Source organism: Talpa occidentalis, unplaced genomic scaffold (genome assembly GCF_014898055.3).
Source record: "Talpa occidentalis isolate TD23 unplaced genomic scaffold, MPIMG_talOcc4v2.1 talOcc4.15, whole genome shotgun sequence".
Lineage (NCBI taxonomy): Eukaryota > Metazoa > Chordata > Mammalia > Eulipotyphla > Talpidae > Talpa > Talpa occidentalis.
Window position 1 is genome coordinate 23,356,475 of NW_023601543.1, and position 18,965 is coordinate 23,375,439.

At 37.3% G+C, this 18,965-nt stretch overlaps 1 protein-coding gene across 3 annotated transcripts in view; it reads right to left on the reverse strand.

Moving 5' to 3' along the window:
• PLS3 (plastin 3) overlaps nucleotides 1-18,965 on the reverse strand; it is a 79,807-nt gene that overhangs the window by 22,111 nt on the left and 38,731 nt on the right. For 2 of the 3 annotated variants that reach the window (XM_037512046.2, XM_037512047.2), the window contains exons 2-4: nucleotides 15,558-15,635; nucleotides 13,231-13,314; nucleotides 1,948-2,111 (exon numbers count right to left, since the gene is read on the reverse strand). In XM_037512046.2, the coding sequence (XP_037367943.1) occupies nucleotides 1,948-2,111; nucleotides 13,231-13,303 (237 nt within the window). In that variant the 5' untranslated portion in view covers nucleotides 13,304-13,314; nucleotides 15,558-15,635. Of the gene's footprint in view, nucleotides 1-1,947; nucleotides 2,112-13,230; nucleotides 13,315-15,538; nucleotides 15,636-18,965 lie in introns of all 3 variants that reach the window. The other variant, XM_037512048.2, reaches the window with a different exon arrangement.

Genomic DNA, 18,965 nt, shown 5'->3' on the forward strand with positions numbered 1-18,965 from the left:
GTTATTTCTAATAGGAGAGACTATATTACCGCCATTGCCATAGTGAGCCAGGGTGATTGATGGGAGTATATGTTACCATTTCATGGTGGTAAAGCAAAGACATAAACCATGGAAAAAGAAGAGTGCTAGGACACTTGTAACAAATATTGGGCACTAATTACTGTTTGCAATATATTGTAAGGAATACCTAATTATATCTAGACCTCGCTCACTGGCAGTTAAAAGCATTAGGCTTCAGGCCTCCCCGGTGGCGCAGCGGTTGAGCACTGGGTTGCGAAGCTGCCCGCGGCCTCTGCGGCGCCGGTTCGATCCCCTGCTGCTCCCCGGCCACGGGAGGAGGATCCCACATGGTGCGCAGACCTCTCCTGCCGCCCGCTGCTCCCCTCAGCAGTGTACTTCGGTCCTTCTGCCTGCTCTGCTCCCCGCTCTGGCTCTGGTGAATTCTCTCACCCTCCCTCCCGCACTTCTGACTGTACCCAGTGCTTGTATAAACAAAAACAAACAAACAAACCAGCAAACAAATAAATAAAGCATGCCTCTATAAAAAAAAAAAAAAAAAAAAAAAAAAAAAGATGTTAGCAAAAAAAAAAAAAAAAAAAAGCATTAGGCTTCAATATGAACCAGTGCTGCAGAAACACTCCCCAAGCACTGAATACAGAACAAAAAGCTAGATGCTGGAGGGTGGTGGGTGGAGAATTAAGAAATAAACTCCTAACCCTGAAGAGTCTTTGATGATAGCAGAGAAGCAAACAAAAAAAATTTACGTGTGTCTTCCAATGGACTAAAGATACATACATCTTTTAATTACCAAAAATACCATCCCAGGGACAATGGCAGTTAAATGCTACATCTTTTTAATCAGAAAGTTCAACTCAGGAAGATTCCAAGTCTGTGAGTCAAGGTGTTATCATAAAGATTTGAGAGGTGGGGGAGGAAAGGAGGAGAAAGATTTGGCAGCACAGTGTTCACAGAAGGAAATATACAGAATACTTCAAAGATGTCAGTTAGCACCTTGACAAATGCCCTTTAATGTTGCCCCAAAGGAAATTGATTGCTCATCTTCCTCAGCCAGCATAGTGTTATATCTTTGCTTCTATCATTATCCTTTCTCTCAATTCTTTTGTTAAGATACTCTAATGACTAATAGAACTAACTCAATTTAGTGTGTATGTAACAATGTGATCTAAAAAGGGGAGGTTCCATGTTCCCTGCATCACCCAATGAAGAGTGGAGCTGAGCAGGGAGGAGGAGAACAGGACTTGGGAGAAAAGACTTGGAGAAGGCAAATGAAGAAGTCATACTTGCTTCTCAGCCTTGGATTTGCACCAAGGAGTTGGGGAACATGGAAGGAGACACTTGGAAGAGATATGGGCGAGAGACTCTTGGGGAGGCTGACAATGGCAGCCCTTAGATTGACTGCTATTTTGATTTTACCCTTTTCCCTCCAGACTTGCCTGGTCACTTTTGCCTCTTTCCTATGGGTCCCCACCAGAAGGCACCTTAGACCTGTGGCAACCTTTTGGGCCTCTGTGTCCCCACTTTGGGCCAATCCTGTTTAGGTGAATCCTGTGGGCATTCACCTAAAAAGGGATGGGTAATGTTGGGTGTTTTATTAGAAACTAATATCCTTTCTTCTTTTCTCTCTCTATGCTATGCACACTAAATTTATTAAAGCTCTTTTCTATGGAAGGTCTGACTAAGAATATGCTTTATTTTTATGCGGTGGATGGCAGAATCCATTTAAAGTATGCAAGTTTGGGTGGGGGGTGTCCCGGGTTGGCCCTCAGTCTGCTCACTAACAGGTAAGATAGGAGAAATTTTATTAGTTACAACAGTACTAATATGATGTATTTAGTAACTTAATATCATAGTACTTAGTAGTATAAGATCCCACTAGACAAAGGAACAACCATTACTTTTAACAATGGTGAATTTTCACATACTTACAAAAACAAATTCATCAAAACTTATTTTCCCATCCTTATTCCTGTCACCATCCAGCATGAGTTTTTGAATAATTTCTCTCACTTTATATCCCGGTAATGGCATATTTGCTTCCTTGAAAAGCTCATGAAGTTCATAGTCACAAATGAATCCATTGCTGTTGAGATCTTTGGGAAAAGGGAGGAAAAAAAAACAAAGAAAATGAGTTTTAGGAGAAGTAGTTAATGTATTGGAGTATTTTCATTTTATCTTCAGTTTATTAGCTTGTCTAATGCAATCTTTTCCTTTCTTATAGTATGAAATCCAAGGTTGTCTGAAATGCAAATTTAAAAAGCAAGATTTTACATCATGTATCCTGTATTTTAGACAGTATGTAAGTAGCTATATTTTAAAAAGCATCCTTAATAGTAAGAAAATAGTTGTTGAATTAATAAATCATGAAACTAATAGGACTTGAAAAAATTTAGATTATACACCAATAAGATTATATAGCAATAAACACTGCCATAGTAAAAAAAAATTGCACAAAACCTTAACTGTGTGTATTTAGAAATTTTATGTCCCGTATTCTTGTTCTTCCATTAGTCTAACTGAAGACTTTTATGAAATAATGCTGATTATATTACAAATCACATTTGAACTTAAGCTGCCATTTTCAGTGACAATATTTTAAGAGTTAACATATACATTAATCCAAGACAAATATAGAGTTCATAAAAATAAATTCAGCACTTAGTAACACAAATGTTTAACATGAGTCTATATGTAACTTTATTTTTGTCACTACAATTTAAAAAGAGTATGTATAGAAGTGCTAATGCTGCTTATTTTGGGGAACAATGATCAATGATGAGAAGATAATTTATTGGAGACAGAGGGCCAATGTCCTCAGGGCTGTAATTAATTGAGCATAATTTTTTTGGTAAAGTGATTTGAATTTTCATCTGTAATTTCAATATCTACCGTTCAGAAATGTTTTCTATTTCTTAGGTCCCTACTCACTTTCATGTATGAATGTAATTATTATAATAAAATGAAGCGATCTGAATAGAGAAGTTGATCAAGATGACCATAGCATTATTTATTTTTATTTTATTTTTATATTCCCCATACAATTGCAACCCCCTTATTTTGACCCCAATCTCTCCTTTCCCCGTCCTCCCCATAGTGTGTCTCTGGTTCATAGTTGTTTGTTGACCATAGCATTATTTAAGAAAATGTATTGTGAATAGTAATCTATTTGACACATTATTTAATAATGTGATACAGTTGTGATACAGTTCTAAGAGACTGGAGACACTGCAACCAATAAAAGAAAGTCTTGCTGTCAAAGAGTTCATATTCCAAAGACAACTAATAAGCAAATAATATGAGGAACAGCTATAAAATATAATGTGATGTAACAAAAGTACTATGAAGAAAAATAAAGCAGGGCAAGGGGTTAGACTGGGGGCTATTTTGCCCCTCAGAGGATATTCATAAATGTCTGGAAATATTTTTGATTGCTACAAGTTTGGGGCTAAGGAGAGAGGATGAAAATATATATATATATTACATGTATTTTATATATAATATATATATATATATATATATATATATGATGCCTAAGACCCTCTCATGCTCCCATTCTGCCACACAGAATTATGCAGCTCGAAATGTCAGCAATGCTGAAGATGAATGACCTTGGTTGTTGCAACAGCTGGGGGGCGGTGGGTGATGTTGGTACTACTATTTAGGCGGCTTGGTCAAGGATGGCCACTTTGATGAGACTGTATTTGAATGAAGATTTACATCAAGTAAGGAAGCAAATCATACAGGTATGGGGGGGGCAGATTTCAGGAAGAGGAAACAGCAAAGATCTAGCATGAATTGAGCAGAGCCAGCAAAGGAGAAAGTGAGAGATGAGATCATAGAGCTGATCAGAAAAGCTCTTGTAGACCATGAACATAATTTGGATTTTTTTTTTAAGATTTATTTATTTATGCATACAAGAGCTGGGGTACAGGCCAGAGATGCGGGGGGTGAGAGGATTCACTAGAGACAGAGTGGGGAACAGAACAGGCAGACTGACTGAAATACACTGCTGAAGGGAGCAGCGGGCAAGGCAGGAGAGGTCAGCTTCACCATGCGGGTTGCTCCCTGGCCGGCTGGGGATCGAACTCGCATAGCAGAAGCCACCAATTGCTTCATAGTGCGGTGCTTAACACCTTGCACCACCAGGGAGGCCCCCATACTTTGGATATTATTCCAAGTGTGATCTAAGTGTTATTCACATTAGTCTGTTTTTTGTCAATTATTAAAATATTAAATAAACTTTATGAAACCATTTCCCCAATATTTTGAAGGCTGATGAAATTCAACATTTAGTTTAAATGAAGTATACTTCTAGCATCAAACATTCTTAAACATAGGTTACTACATTTTAAACATACCAATTAAAATACCTACCTTTTAAAATTAAAACATCACCCCCAAATTACCCAACTCTTCTGAAAATCAATATTATCTTCGAAATAAGGCACTTTGATTCCCCTTAGACACACCTTCACATTTTTGGCTTTGGATTTATAAAAAGGCATACATCAAACACTGTATTAGTGAAGTGTTTATATGAAGAAATCAATCCAGGAACAACATCTGCAGTTACTAAAAAGTACAAAGAATACCAATCTGTTTCTTTCATTTTCTTTACAAAGTTTAAATAATGCTCAGTATAGGCAGTAGGTGTCATAGTGAAAGATAAACAGCACAGCTGAAGGGTCACGGCAGTGGGAGTAGTGTGACCCATGATCTAATTTCAACTTGGTTACTAATTAGTATGTACGAGTCTTCCCTTCAGGTCTTGGTTTTCTCCTTTGTAAAAGTAATGCTTTTGGGTCAAATGATCTTCAAGGACCCTTCGTTTTGGTGCTGACACTCTGCTGATTGTAAATTCAGTCACAGGACTTCACTAATTGCTCCTGCACGTGTGAATACACACATGCACACTTTTTTTAAATACCAGAGAAAATCATAATACGTATTTAAAACAGTAATAACATTCTGATCATACGATACCTCATTACTTATATACAGTATTTCCTCATTTTTGTATCTTTGGAGGAGATAGATTATTCCAACTATCAAAACCTTGTCTACCTTAAAATTGGATAGAAAGATGTTTTAAGATATATTCTATTTTCCCCTAATTTCTGAAATGTTATATCTATGCACAATTTAATCTTGTTCTTGACTCGACCTTGGAGCTAACATTTAAAAGGTACTTAATTGCTCCTTTTGTATCCTCAGTGATATAATAGAAATGGAAGGAAATGATCAATGTCCTGTGAGTATAGACTGTCTAGTAGTTTTTTGGCATTAGGCAGAACAGAGCTTTGGGTAATGAGGAGAGCTACCTCTGAAGCCATCTTTGAAATAACGTCTCTTGAGTATTAATTAGCAGACAGCTAACTGATGTGATTAAAGACGCCAGGAAGTAGCTACCCTAAAATATAACTAACATAGAATAATCACATGCAGAAACTCCATTTTGAAGCATAATGACAGATGCTTTTAACTGAAAGGAACATTTTAAAGGGGCTTGGAGAAGAAGAATTATCATTAAATTATTATCATCCTTATTATGTTGCATATCTTGATAAAGACACTTCTAAATCTTTATCTTTCACCCCAAAACATGGCAGAGTACCTTGCATATGAGCAATGGGTAAATTATTTTGGTAGAATTACTGATTCTCTAGTCTTAACTGGGAAAAGAATGTTCTAATCTAATGAGCATTTTAAAAACTAAACAATGACAAAAATTCAGAAATAGCACTGAAAGACTAAATGGCAATTCACCAGGAAACCCTAACAACAGAAATATCCCTTAAATAACATTCAATCTCATTCCCTTTGTTCTAATCTTGTCCCCCACCCAGCAGGCTTCAGATCTGTAATTTGGATTTCTAAGTGAACACACCCACCAAGGAGTACTTAAGTAGACAACCAGTGAGGGCTGTCAGGTCAGGACTTCACTCTCATTCTAAATGTAGAAATCTGCTTTGAGTTTATTAAGAAATATCACGTGCACCTCTTTAGCAATCTCCAAAGCAAATTGAGTATCTATTCTGTGGCAGGGCCAAGCTAGTCACAGAAATGGATCTGACAGAAGCCTGCTTCTTGCTTGAAGCTATGACATCAACATACTTGCAAAAATTTTGGTCATTTGGAGTCTCGCTCTTTCCTGAGGTGGTAAAAGAATCATTGAACATGCGTCATGTAGTTTTATATATTTTAAAAGTTTTAGCTACTCTGTTATTTTTTCGTATTTTATCAGCAGATCTAGCTTGTACTATCCTCCTGAGATGAAAGGCATTTTAGTGTTAATACTGATAGCAAATTATATCAAGGTTGTCTTAGAGCGCCTAAATCTTATTTATTTTTTTTAAGAAAACAACTTCAAATTCAATGAGAAGGCAGAGGGAGCCTAAAAAGGCAGCTTGCAATTAATTTTACAAAATCTCCCAGCTGGTAAAGTCCTTGAATGACAAAAGAGGGTGCAATTATTTTTAAAGAGTTTTATGCTAATTTTATTTCCAATTCCAGTCAGACCACCCCCCCCAACACACACGCACACTTAAACAAAATCAGAGATCTAATGTGCTGTACTTTAGAAAGCCAAAAAATGAGGTAGCACAATGGCATGTTTGAGGCTTCCATCTCAACAGGGACAATACTAACCAAGAGCTCAAGACGACGTCTGAGAGTGAAATTTTCCTATTCTGAGTTTTGACATAAACATGAGAATTGAATAATAAACTCACCCTAAAAAACACAGGTCTAGATTGAAAACAGTTTTAACAACTGGAAACTAAAATCACAACCTCTCAGCACGATGGTCGTCCCCTGTTTTCTCATTAAAGCTGCCAATATTTTGGAATCCCTTTCTGGCTCCCTTGCCACTTCTTCATTAACTATACATTAGAACCGGGTGGAACAGGTTCTGCATTTTGAAGTCTCTTCTGTTCCAGCATCATATTTTCGACTACCTAATAAAGTTTATGTTAATTATCATGCAAGCTGTATTATGCAGAGCATTCTCAATGTTTCTGTAAGCACATGACTCAACTTTCTGGTTCAGAAAATATGGTCAGTATGGGTAGACATTAGCAGGTTGGCAGGAAAAAAAGAAACTCCACCTAACCCACTGAACAAACTTCCTGCAGAAACTAAAGAGCGAAATTTCCCCAAACTGACCAAGTGTTCCCATTTTTAAACAAAAATGACTATACTTTTAAAAAATCACCAAACGTCTTCTGATATTGCACAGAGGCCCTTTCTCATATTGGCTACTGAATTCACCAGAAAGGAATTGTTTTTAACAACAGATTCTTACCCCCCACCTCCATCCCCTTCACATACAGGTTCACATCTGCGTTCTGTTTTAAAAGAACTTCGTTATTCTCTTTACCAAGTTATTATTTTCAATGCCAGCAACTCTGACACCCCACCCCCCAAGTAACCTTAAAGTAAATAAACTTATTATACAGCCTTGTTCCTGCAGAAGTTTGAATCACACCAAGAATGCATATCCTTAAAAGGAAATGTTTTCCCTCCCCTTGCATCCTGTTATTTAAGCTATTTTAAGTACTTGTCTGGAGAAAGCCGAGCCAGAATTCAAGTGGTTTTGATTTTAGCTGCTGTTCTACACTGCCCATGTCCAGGTGGCATGTGGGGCAATCTATCACTTCAAACACATCTTTTGGGGTTCCACTTTGTTCTATAAATCTGATGGTAAGGAAGATTGGGATTTCCTTTCACTCCCAGGTTGTGTGTGTGTCTCTGTGTTGATTTAACTATCCTTGAATCTGTCTAAATCTATTGTCTTTCTTTACAAAGAGGCTGCATATGTGTGTCCTCATCTGTAGCACATATGCGACCTCTTAACTAACCCTCTGTGGTCAGTGTTCATTAGGACTTAAAGAAGAAAACCAATCAAGTGCAGATGCACATCCTTTCGGAAAAGCTGGGCTTGAAAGTTCCATTTTTAAACTAATATATTCCACAATTTTTTTGCATTACAATGGCAAGAGAAATCTGTATGTCTAATAAAATGGATTTATACACTTAAGCACACACGATCTTGAATGCCCATGAAAGCACATGAAATATTGATTTAAAACACTCAGTAGACAGACTTGGTGAGGGAATTTAGATTATATTCTGTCCTAAGATCTAAGCAGTAAAGCCAAGCTTTCATTAGGCATTAAAACTTTAGAGAAGGCAGCTGCTAAACATCTCCAGATGCTTAGCTAAACTTGGGTTTTGCCTTTCACAACTTACACCTTTTGAGGCAGCTCATTCCAGCAAATATAAGAGGCAGTTTAATGACTCCCAGCTAAGGGTAGAATGGAGTTTGCTATCTAAGAGTTCATCATAACAGTGAAGTCTCAAAGGTGGAGGTCAAGTTCACCTAAGGGCTATAAGGTTTGAGAGCTGAAAACAGGCAATCAAAGATGTCCATCAATCCTTTTCCAACTCAAAATCTCCAGCAGTTGGGTCAGCATTTTGTACCTGTTGCCACTCTCCACTTAAAAGATACACACATGCCCACACGAACTCATTCTCACACACGTGTGCTCTTGCTTGTACCCCATGCTCGCACACATTTGTACTCATCCTGTCTTCCACCCCATCAAAACATGCTCTTTTGACTATCCCAAAAACTTTATTTTTGTTTTTTGAGCTTTTGAGAACAATCCCTCTCAAATTTAATTAAAGAACTTAAGGTGCAAATGTCAACAATTCTCAGAGGCAAGAGTTTAAGATAAAACAGATATAAGCTTAAGACAGCAATCATGTTTAAATTTGTATTCTTGCATTGAATTAAAGAGGGAAGACTAAGACAAGAGTTACTCTAAAGATTTAAACAGTCTAGTTAGTAATATTTTTACAGGCTTTGCCTAGAACTTTTTCTGTTTTATACATAGGCTGTTATACTTTATTTTTTCTGACTCTTCTCAACTGATATCCTCTTTTTATGTTTATTGAGGTAATGTTGGTTTATAACATTGTCAATGATTTAGGGGTATCACCTCTATAAATGTATGTTATCACATCACACCCACCATCAAAACTCAAGTAAACTTCCAACATAGTCCCTTTCACCCCCATCCCCCTTTGCTCCTCCCTGCCCCCTGTAAGCCTCAGCTCTGCAGTCAGATTTCAAAGGTTTCTACCTCTTTTTGTCTGTCCCTTGGCATTCTTCTGAAACATTCATTTCTAATATTCTACCTATAATTAACCAAATGGCACAGTGAACAAACACTGGTTATTTTGTTGTTGTCAGGTTATAGCTTTTATTTTTGAAAGTGGAATGAAACAAATATGCACTAGTATATTTTACTGAATACTAAAAGTAAATTCAACTAAACCACCATGCTTTGGAGGGCGTTATCTTAGTGTAGTTTTTTTTTATTTATTTTTAAGAAGATTTATTTATTTATTTATTTATTTATTTATTTATTTATACAAGCACTGGGTACAGTCAGAAGCACGGGAGGGTGAGAGAATTCACCAGAGCCAGAGCAGGGAACAGAACAGGCAGACCGACGAAATACACTGCTGTGGGAAGCAGGGGGCACGGCAGGAGAGGTCTGCGTGCCATGTGGGACCCTCGCCCAGCAGCCGGGGATGGAACAGGCGCTGCAGAGGCTGCGGGCAGCTTTGCAGCCCAGTGCTCCACCGCGGCGCCACCAAGGGAGGCCCTCCTAGTGTGGTTTTATATACTAAAGAATATCAAGTTAGTTGAAACAATTCAACTCCTGAGATGAGAAAATCTGGTATAGCTTCAAATGCCATAACCAAAATTTTTTGGCTTCTTTTGGTGGGCAGCCTCGAAGGAGTATACCCAACTATTCCCTGTTATTTAAGCAACCCATTATTCTTTTATTTCAAAAGTGCTGAATTCATGTTTTTTAAAAAAGCTCAGTAGCCACAACTTAGGAAGAAAAAAAAAGTCAGATTTAAGTGTTTGTACCAGAGTAAAGCCAAAATGAAGAGATTTACATTATATGAATTTGTCTTTATAGCAAGGCATCGTCCAAATGACCTCCAGTTTCCAATACAAGATTAAAGTCTAAAAGATATTTTCGAGTGGGTGGAATATTTATTTCCTGAGTTTTACTTATTTTTCCTCAGAAAGAATTTATACAGAATTGTAATATTTAAATTAAAACAGAAGATTATGAAGTAGGAAAAAATGAGAGCCAAAGTTTCTGCTATCCCAGTAGGAAATATTGGACACAAATGTTGAGAAAATTGAAATAATTAAATGAAAATATACAGCTTGGAGCTTAACACTAAGCAGGTGCACAAAGTGAGTGAAAGGAGAACTTTAAATCCTAATCCCCAATTTATTGCTAGTAAAGAGAGTTTCAAAGCACTATTAATTGATTGAACAAAACCTATGATTAGTGGTAATTACACAGATTTTCTCCACACACTATGATTTTGCTGAATTTCTAAAGAGATAATCAGGGCTATTATTGTTAATAGATGGAAAAAAAATCATATAATGCTTTCCATATTTTGTCACAATTGAACTGAGACAAAGTAGTCCTCTCTACCCATCCCCCCCCCAATAGGAAAGATTTGTCCCTGACAGCAAAATAAGTTGTAGAGCTTGCTTTTAAAATCAAGTTTCTCTGAATGAAAAAAATAGGGATTTCCATGACACCTTTGACAGTTGCCTGAAGGCTCTGTAACTAATAACAACTGAAAAATACAACACTTTTAAAGGAAAATCAAAAGACTCGGCTGGACTTTTAAATGCTTTTTTAAGAAACAGACTATACACAAGCATTTATTATGCTGAAAAATATATATAAATTTTATATGCTGCAATATAACGGCCAAAACTTTTAGTAATAAGAACCACCATGATGAAAATCTTGAAAACAAAGGCCCTTTGAGTTTACAGTTGATAACCACAAAGTATATGAAAAGACTATGTATAATTCCTTGGGATTCAGTCAATTAAATATATTTTGAGAACCTAACATGTGTGCAACACAGTGTTAGGTATTGAGAAGGGAATACAAAGCGTAATGTGTGGAAAAGGCAGACTCCAGAATTTCTACTTATCCAATAGAGGAACAAGAATGTGTATATCTTAGGAATATATGCCTGGTAAGTCCAATCTCCTACCTTTGGGAAGCAGTTTGCCTACTCTAAACCCTCCACTATGTATAATTCAAAACAAGATACTGGTTCCACAATGACCTGTCCTTGCAATCCAAGCTCTAAGAGATCCCTCTTAGTGCAATTTAATGCCTTTTTCTCCAAGGAGATAATGGATCAACCTTCTCTCTCTCTCTTTTTTTTAAAAGATTTATTATTTATGCATACAAGAACTGGGGTACAGGTCAGAGGTGTGGGAGGTGAGAGGATTCACCAGAGACAGAGCGGGGAGCAGAACAGGCAGATCTACTGAGATACACTGCTGAGGGGAGTAATGGGCAAGTCAGGAGAGGTCTGTTGCACCATGTGGGTTGCTCCCTGGGCAGGGATCGAACTCATGCTGCAGAGGCTGCGGATAGCTTCATAGGTTGCGTCTTAAACCCTTGCACCACCAGGGAGGCCCTCAACCTTCTCTTAATCATTAAGCTTTTAAGGGCATTTAAGCTCTATTACTGATAAAAGTATTACAATCCCACCAGGTAAACAATATTTGAATTAGCTTTACTTTTAAGAAATAATGCATGTAAGTATTTCCAAGATGTTGCACATGAAAACAAGGTCTGTATTTAAAAAAACAAAACAAAACAAACAAAAGCGTTTATTTTAGGAGGTGAGACACTGAAGATTAAAAAATAGCAATAACCAGTCATGGTCCCTATCTCAAAATACTATTCATATAGAATCAAATTATGGTGTGTCCAACACTGACAGATAAATAAAAACAGAAGATTCAAAGAAAATATTATCCTAAAACAATTATAAAACTATTTCCACAGAATGAGAGATTTACAAAAATCTTGCAGTCAAGCACTCACTATTTTTTCACAACCAATCTAATTATCAGAGTGGGTAGTACTCTTCTTTCAGCAAGTAATATAAATGGCAGGCCTCCCTGGTGGCACAAGGGGTTAAGCACCGCACTATGAACCAATCCGCAGCCTCTGCAGCACGAGTTCAATCCCCCCGCCGGCCAGGGAGCTACTCACATGGCACAACAGACCTCTCCTGTCTCTCCCGCTGCTCCCCTCAGCAGTGTATTTCAGTAGATCTGCCTGTTCTGCTCCCTACTCTGTCTCTGGTGAATCTGCATTCCCCCAAACCCGCATCTCTGGCCTGTACCCCAGCTCTTGTATGCATAAATAAATAAATCCTTTTAAAAAGTAATATAAATGGCAAGTTAATTGCTGCCTCTTTTTTTTTATACACATGAACAAAATCATGTTAGAGCAAGATTATTTCATTTCTTTCTAGCTAGAATTCTGATGAGATTATGAATAATGACTTTGGCTAAGATTATTATTCTTCCAAGGCATTCTGGTACCACTAAATGTTGATCATAAATGTATGGGAATAGAGATGCTCACTTCTTCCATTTTCACTAATGGGAATTTCAACTTGGGTTAAAGAGTAGATCCTAATTTCAATAACAAATCATTATGAGCTAACTTTTACCCTGACCTGAACACTGAAATTGGAATGTGATATTACATAGTGCTTCTATAGTTGTTAATTTCAAGACATCTTACGTGATATTAAAGGATAAATCAAATGGCATATTACACCTTCTCATCTTATATTGATGCTATAATTTGATGAGATTTAAAAAGGCTGCATTATCCAAAGGCACAAAAGATCCATGGGAAAAAAGCAATCCATGAAAAAGGCAAAACAAACAGACAAAAACAAGCTAATTAGGGAAACACAAAAAACATCATCCAATGGTTCTTGACATTTTCAGTGATCACACGTTTCCCATTGAGAATATGGTGAAGTTTCAAATGCTTTTCTCAGAAAAATGACACCACAAATACTTTAACAAAACAAATTTTGTCATAAAAATTTCAGATGCCACAGCTGCTGCCAGTTAAGAACTGGTACCCTGAACTACGCGCCCTTGACCTCATTAGATACTAGGTATAGTTAAAAACAATCAAGTTTGAAGTGGTGCTTCCAAAACTATCCCATTCATAATTAACCATTCACATAATGTTTTAGAAAATAATTTTGATTGGGGCACGTAAAGATTGCTTTATTGCAGTTATTATACTACAAAAAAATACTCACCAACTTTTGCAAAGGCTTCCTTTAGCTCATCGAGCTCATCTTTGGAAATCTGAGTGGCAGCCATATCATCCATTTATAGAAGTTCTAAAGAGAAACCAAAAAGTTTTCAGACATTATAAAAAATTTGTGATGGCTATATTATAAGCACAGTTGCAAAATTCTCATTTTAGGGATATTTAAACAAAATTGGTAAACAACTAATATAATCTGAATAGGTTCCCTATTTGTTACTACAGCCACAATAAGGAAAACAATGAAAAGTCTGATAAAAATATGTTTCTGATTCTGCTCTTCAAGGACAAAGTCTTATACTATGTTCAAAGAGTATAAGGAAAGACCAAGGTACCCAAATGAGGACAGGAAGAAGATACATGATAGAAATTCTTGGTTTTATGTGACGAAACTAAAAGTCAAAATTATATGACCAAAGATTTATGTAAAGTAAAATTTTTCTATTATCTGTGTTTAGATAACTATTTGTTTATCTAGCTTACTATATTTTTATCCATTTTATCAAGCTTTGTTCATATGTGATGAACACATACTATTACGTAATTTTAGGGTTATACCTTGATGATTTGATATAAGTACACACAGTGGAATGATTACCACAATAACGTGAGTATATACATCCATCACCTTACATAGTTACCATTTTTAAAATCATGAACTGTGAAAACACTCATTTTTCCATAGCATACTAATATCTATTAACCACTCCTTTCAAAAGCGTCAATTAAAACAAATTATATTTGGATTTGATTTAGAAGTACATAAAAGTGTATGCCAATACACATATACTTATCCTTGTTCATAAAACTTATATTATTTAAGTTTACATCCTTTTCAATTTGGCCTTATTTAACCTATTTCACTGATGGAGCAGGGTTGGTGAACTATGGCTTGTCTGCCAAATCTGGACAAGGCATAGCTTGTTTTGCATGGCCCCCAGGTTAAGAATGGTTTTAGCAGATAAACATTTGTGGTCAACTATGATGACAAGGCACATTAAGTCTGAATACCAATTAAGTGAAATGTCATCCCAGAAAAAAAAATAAATAATTCCATTCCTCTTATCAGTAGACCTGTATTATATATATATATGTATATATATATATATATACATATATAGGTAAAAACTACTCAATTATTACTATATTTTGAAATTTGCCAATAAAAATTACAAAAATAAGATATTCTTTTTTTAATAAGATATTCCTCAATAAGCATAATATAATATTTTTGATTTTGCCTCATGGGACACAATATTTACAACCTGGATCTTCATAGAAAAGCTTTCCTGAGCCCTGCAAGAGAGAAAGGAGGTCTGCATCACAGTGGATAACCTCCAAATACAAACTTATTAACAATTTTTAGACAGAAGGAAAATGAAAATAAGTATGTGTTGCCTTTTTAAAAATTTTTTCTTCTCTCATTCTTTTTCAAGGTCTTTACTTTTTTGGAACAGTTTTAAATTCACAGAAAATGTGAGTAATAAATAGAGTTGGGTTCCCCTATAATCTCTGCCCCCACACATGCACAGCCCTCCCCATTATCAACATCCCTACCAGTCTGGAAAGTTTGTTACACTCAATGAACCCACATGGACACATCATAATAACTCAACACCCAGAGTTAAGTTAGGATTCACCCCCGGTGTTGTACATTCTATGAGTCTCGACAAATGAATAATGACAGGTATCCACCATTAGAGTATCATGCCAAAGAGTTTCACTGCTCTAAATGTGTTGTCTTTTTCCGATAAAATATTCTATGTGAATTTCACCAACTATACAATACACAAATTTGGAGCTCATATTTATTCCTTTTTATTAAAGCTAAAAACTACTCACCTTTATCATTTTGCCATTAAGCCTAATACTCAGTACAGAGAAGCTCTCAAGAAAGAGCTAGGCCACATGTATCTTTTTCACAGCCATAGCAGTTATTTCTAGAACATAGCACAGTCCAGGTATATAGTAAGGCACTCAATAAAAGTGTACATTAATAAATTCATCCATCCAACTATATGTGCCAAGTACTACATTAGATAAATTAATACTCGTTACTTTCCTGAATGTTCACAATTTCATTTATTATAAGGTACACATTCTTATCCTCTTTGTACTTATTAAATTACTTAGTCTCAGAGGAACCAAGAAACTGAAATTCAAACTCAGGTTTCTCAAATCCCTGGTAAGTTTTTAAATGATCATATGATACTATTAGCTAAGTTTCCACCATCATGACTCTTATTTTTAAGAACTGAATAAAAACAGACTTTAACAAACTACAAAACAGAACTTGCCTGTGGAGAAACTTCTTACCGTGATGTTAAAATGTCACCAAGACAATTTCTCAGTAGATAAGTTGGATAAAAACACTTTTCAGAGTAGTCTCAGGATCTACAGGGTAGAGAAAGGACATTCAGTTAGACGTGAAGTCAGACATTTTATTTTTCCACTTAACCATTTTGCATTTATTGAGGGAAAACTGATGAAGTCTAACGCCCTTCCATATAAAAACATTCAAGTCAGACATTTTAGAGAATAAGGGTAAATACTGATTTTCATGTTAAACCATAACTTAATGAGTTTTAAAATGTCTACACTTATTAACATGATATTCAACACTTCCCATTACAGAACACTGTATAGGACTTACTCCAATTTTTGCACACATTTTAAGTAATCATACTTTAATACAAAACTATTACACATCTCTGTGAGTTATACCACAAAGAACAAAGGGACAGAAGGTTTGAAAGTAAGATGGTCTCAGAGACTCCAAAACACGAGGCCTCTCTCCTTTATCTCTAAAGGTCCTTTCTGTTGGTGGAAGAGTATATCCTGCATGAACTCCACTCACCGATGCTTTATGGACTCCACTCCCACCTCCATGCCAAAGAAATCCCAGGTGCTTAGGACTACAATCCTATCATGCCAAGAGTCTGCCATGACTTAACTTCCATGGGGGTAAGGGGGAGTGGATGGGTTGCTGGGAACTAAGGGTGGAGTTAAACAGCCAGGCGTGGTATAAAACCAAACACATGTGAGTGTGGAAAAAAATCTTGGTTTTGTTAGCGGGCAAAACTGAGGATACCTTGTGACCTGCCTGTTCTAAATGGGTTCTGCCATCTCCCACATCAAAACAAAACATACTCTAGTGTGTTAAGACCTTCACCTTCAATAGAAAATAATTTTTATGCAATTAGTGTGCAATAGTGAGACAATTAGGGTGCCATGAAAAGAAGAGAAAGAACATAGTAAAAAATTTCCCCATGAAACATCCAAAGTTAACCATCCCTTTGTGGGTAAGTGCCTAGCCAAATAGGATTAGCCCCAAGCAGAGCCACTGAGGCCTGAAAGCTTGCTACAAGGCTAAGGCATCTGGCAGAAGGGAACAGGCAAGTCTGGGAGAAAAACGATCAAAATCAAAAGTTAAGATAAAGTGTGCTATTGTGCTATTAACAGCCTCCCCATGGGGTCTTTCACGCACGTCTGTCTCTTTCTAGTGTCTCCTTCCATGCCCCCCACATCCCTGGTACAAGTCCAAACAAGTGTAGTTTCTTTCTTCACATGTCTCTGCTCCATGTGACACCTCTAAATCTTCTTCTTGATCTCCTTCCTTCTCTCTTCCAGTTTTCCTTTGCTTCCCTTGCCTGCTCAGCTCCACCCTTCTCTGGGTGGGGCAGGGATTCTGGAACCTCCCCCTTTCTATGGATATTGCACTGTTACAGTTTCACCTGCCCTCACCCAGGGGTGCCAGCTCAGACAGACAGCGTTACAGGTAGGATGTAGGATGTATTGACCGATTAACCTCTCTCTCTCTCTGATTCCTCTCCTTTCATTTCCCTTGTAAATAACCCTTTTTTTTTAAAAGACTTATTTATTTATTTATACAAGCACTGGGTACAGTCAGAAGCGCGGGAGGGTGAGAGAATTCACCAGAGCCAGAGAGGGGAACAGAACAGGCAGACTGACTGAAATACACTGCTGAGGGGAGCAGCAGGCGCAGCAGGAGAGGTCTGCGCCTCATCTGGGACCCTCGCAGGCGGCCGGGGATGGAACCGGCGCTGCAGAGGCTGCGGGCAGCTTCGCAACCCAGCGCTCAACCGCTGCGCCACCAGGGGAGGCCCGTAAATAAACCTTTTATTAAGTTTTCTATGTGTGACTACCCTTGGGTCTTGTTCTGAGTTTTTTTTTAAGCATATAGGTGATGACTCACACCCAGGCCATCCCATTTCCCATTGGGGTTGCCCTGGAACATTTCCAGTTTAGGCAATTTGTGCATCAGTAATAATCTAAAAGCCATTTATTTTATTCTCATACAGCCATATCACTTCTATACAAAAGAGAAAATTAGATAAATCTGAACCCATGCCATCCCTGCCCTTCATCCCTGCTGACCAGTGAGTGACTGGTCCTTCTCTCCCACTTCCCATGGCAGGCAGCAGGGCTGAACAGGACAGAAATCTTTTTCACACTCCTCTTCCTCACCCCTGCATACACACTTCTATCCTCACAAAATTTTACCAATATTTTACATAACTTTTAGGTGCTTAGTTCTTGCCCTCAAGAAATTTACAGTCAGGGGAAAGCCACCGTGTAATCAACTATAACCTGATACCAAGTGATTCAGTGGCTGCAATAAAAAAGCACAGCGAAAAAGAGGCTCTGGAGACTTTAAAGATTATTAATTTCTTCTCATGTAGATCAGGAAGGCAGTGCAATTTTTTCTTCCTACAAAGGAATACTCAAGTCTCATAGAAATGACTTAAGGCATGGTTTACGTAAAAAATATACAAATATAATTTTAAATATATCATAGAATTCTCTGGGGACTCTGGCCCTGCTCTGGCAAGGCAAGAGAGCAAAATCTTCTCCCTGGCTCCATCCTGCATGCAGGAATGTGCTGCCTGAAGGTAAAGCCAGTCTTTTCAGATACAAAAAGATTTAGGGCCTCCCTGGTGGTGCAAGGGGTTAAGACACAACTATGAAGCTATCAGCAGCCAGTCAGGGAAATACCCACATGGCGCAGCAGACCTCTCCTGACTCGCCCACTGCTCCCCTCAGCAGTGTATTTCAGTCAGTCTTCCTGTTCTGTTCCCCACTCTGTCTCTGATGAATCCTCTCACTGTCCCCCCCACCCTGCCTTTGCCTGAGATCTTGTATACATAAATAAATAAATCTTTTTTAAAAAGTAAAAAATAAATAAATAAAGATTTAATAAAGGGTGCCCAGCCTTGCTTTTGTCAGAAAAAATAAATAAATATATCCTCTGCTGCCTTTCTCTAGCACCAGTATAGCTTTAAGTCAGGATAACTTAAAATTAGTAGCACCTCTGGTCAAGAATAATTATATCATTAAAGTCATTGACTCACTATTCCTTCCCATATAAACTAAATTCAAACTTGGGTTTCTGGAACAATTCTCAGAGAGAAAACTGTTGGGTGGCTTTTCCAGGTTCAAATCCTCACTTAGATTATTAAGAAACTGTGTTTATCATTGAGACTTTATTTTCCGTTAACACAATGCAACATTTTAAAAAATTCCAAAAGATACTTTCAAGTTTTCTGATTCCTTATTCCTATCTATTTTGTCTCCATGAAAGTCTAAAGTAACTTCTTTTACACCTACAACTCAGGAGGGGACATGTGAAGAAGAGGCTACACTTGTTTCTCAGCCTTGGATTTGCACCAGGGACTTGGGGGACATGGAAGGAGCCATGTGAAA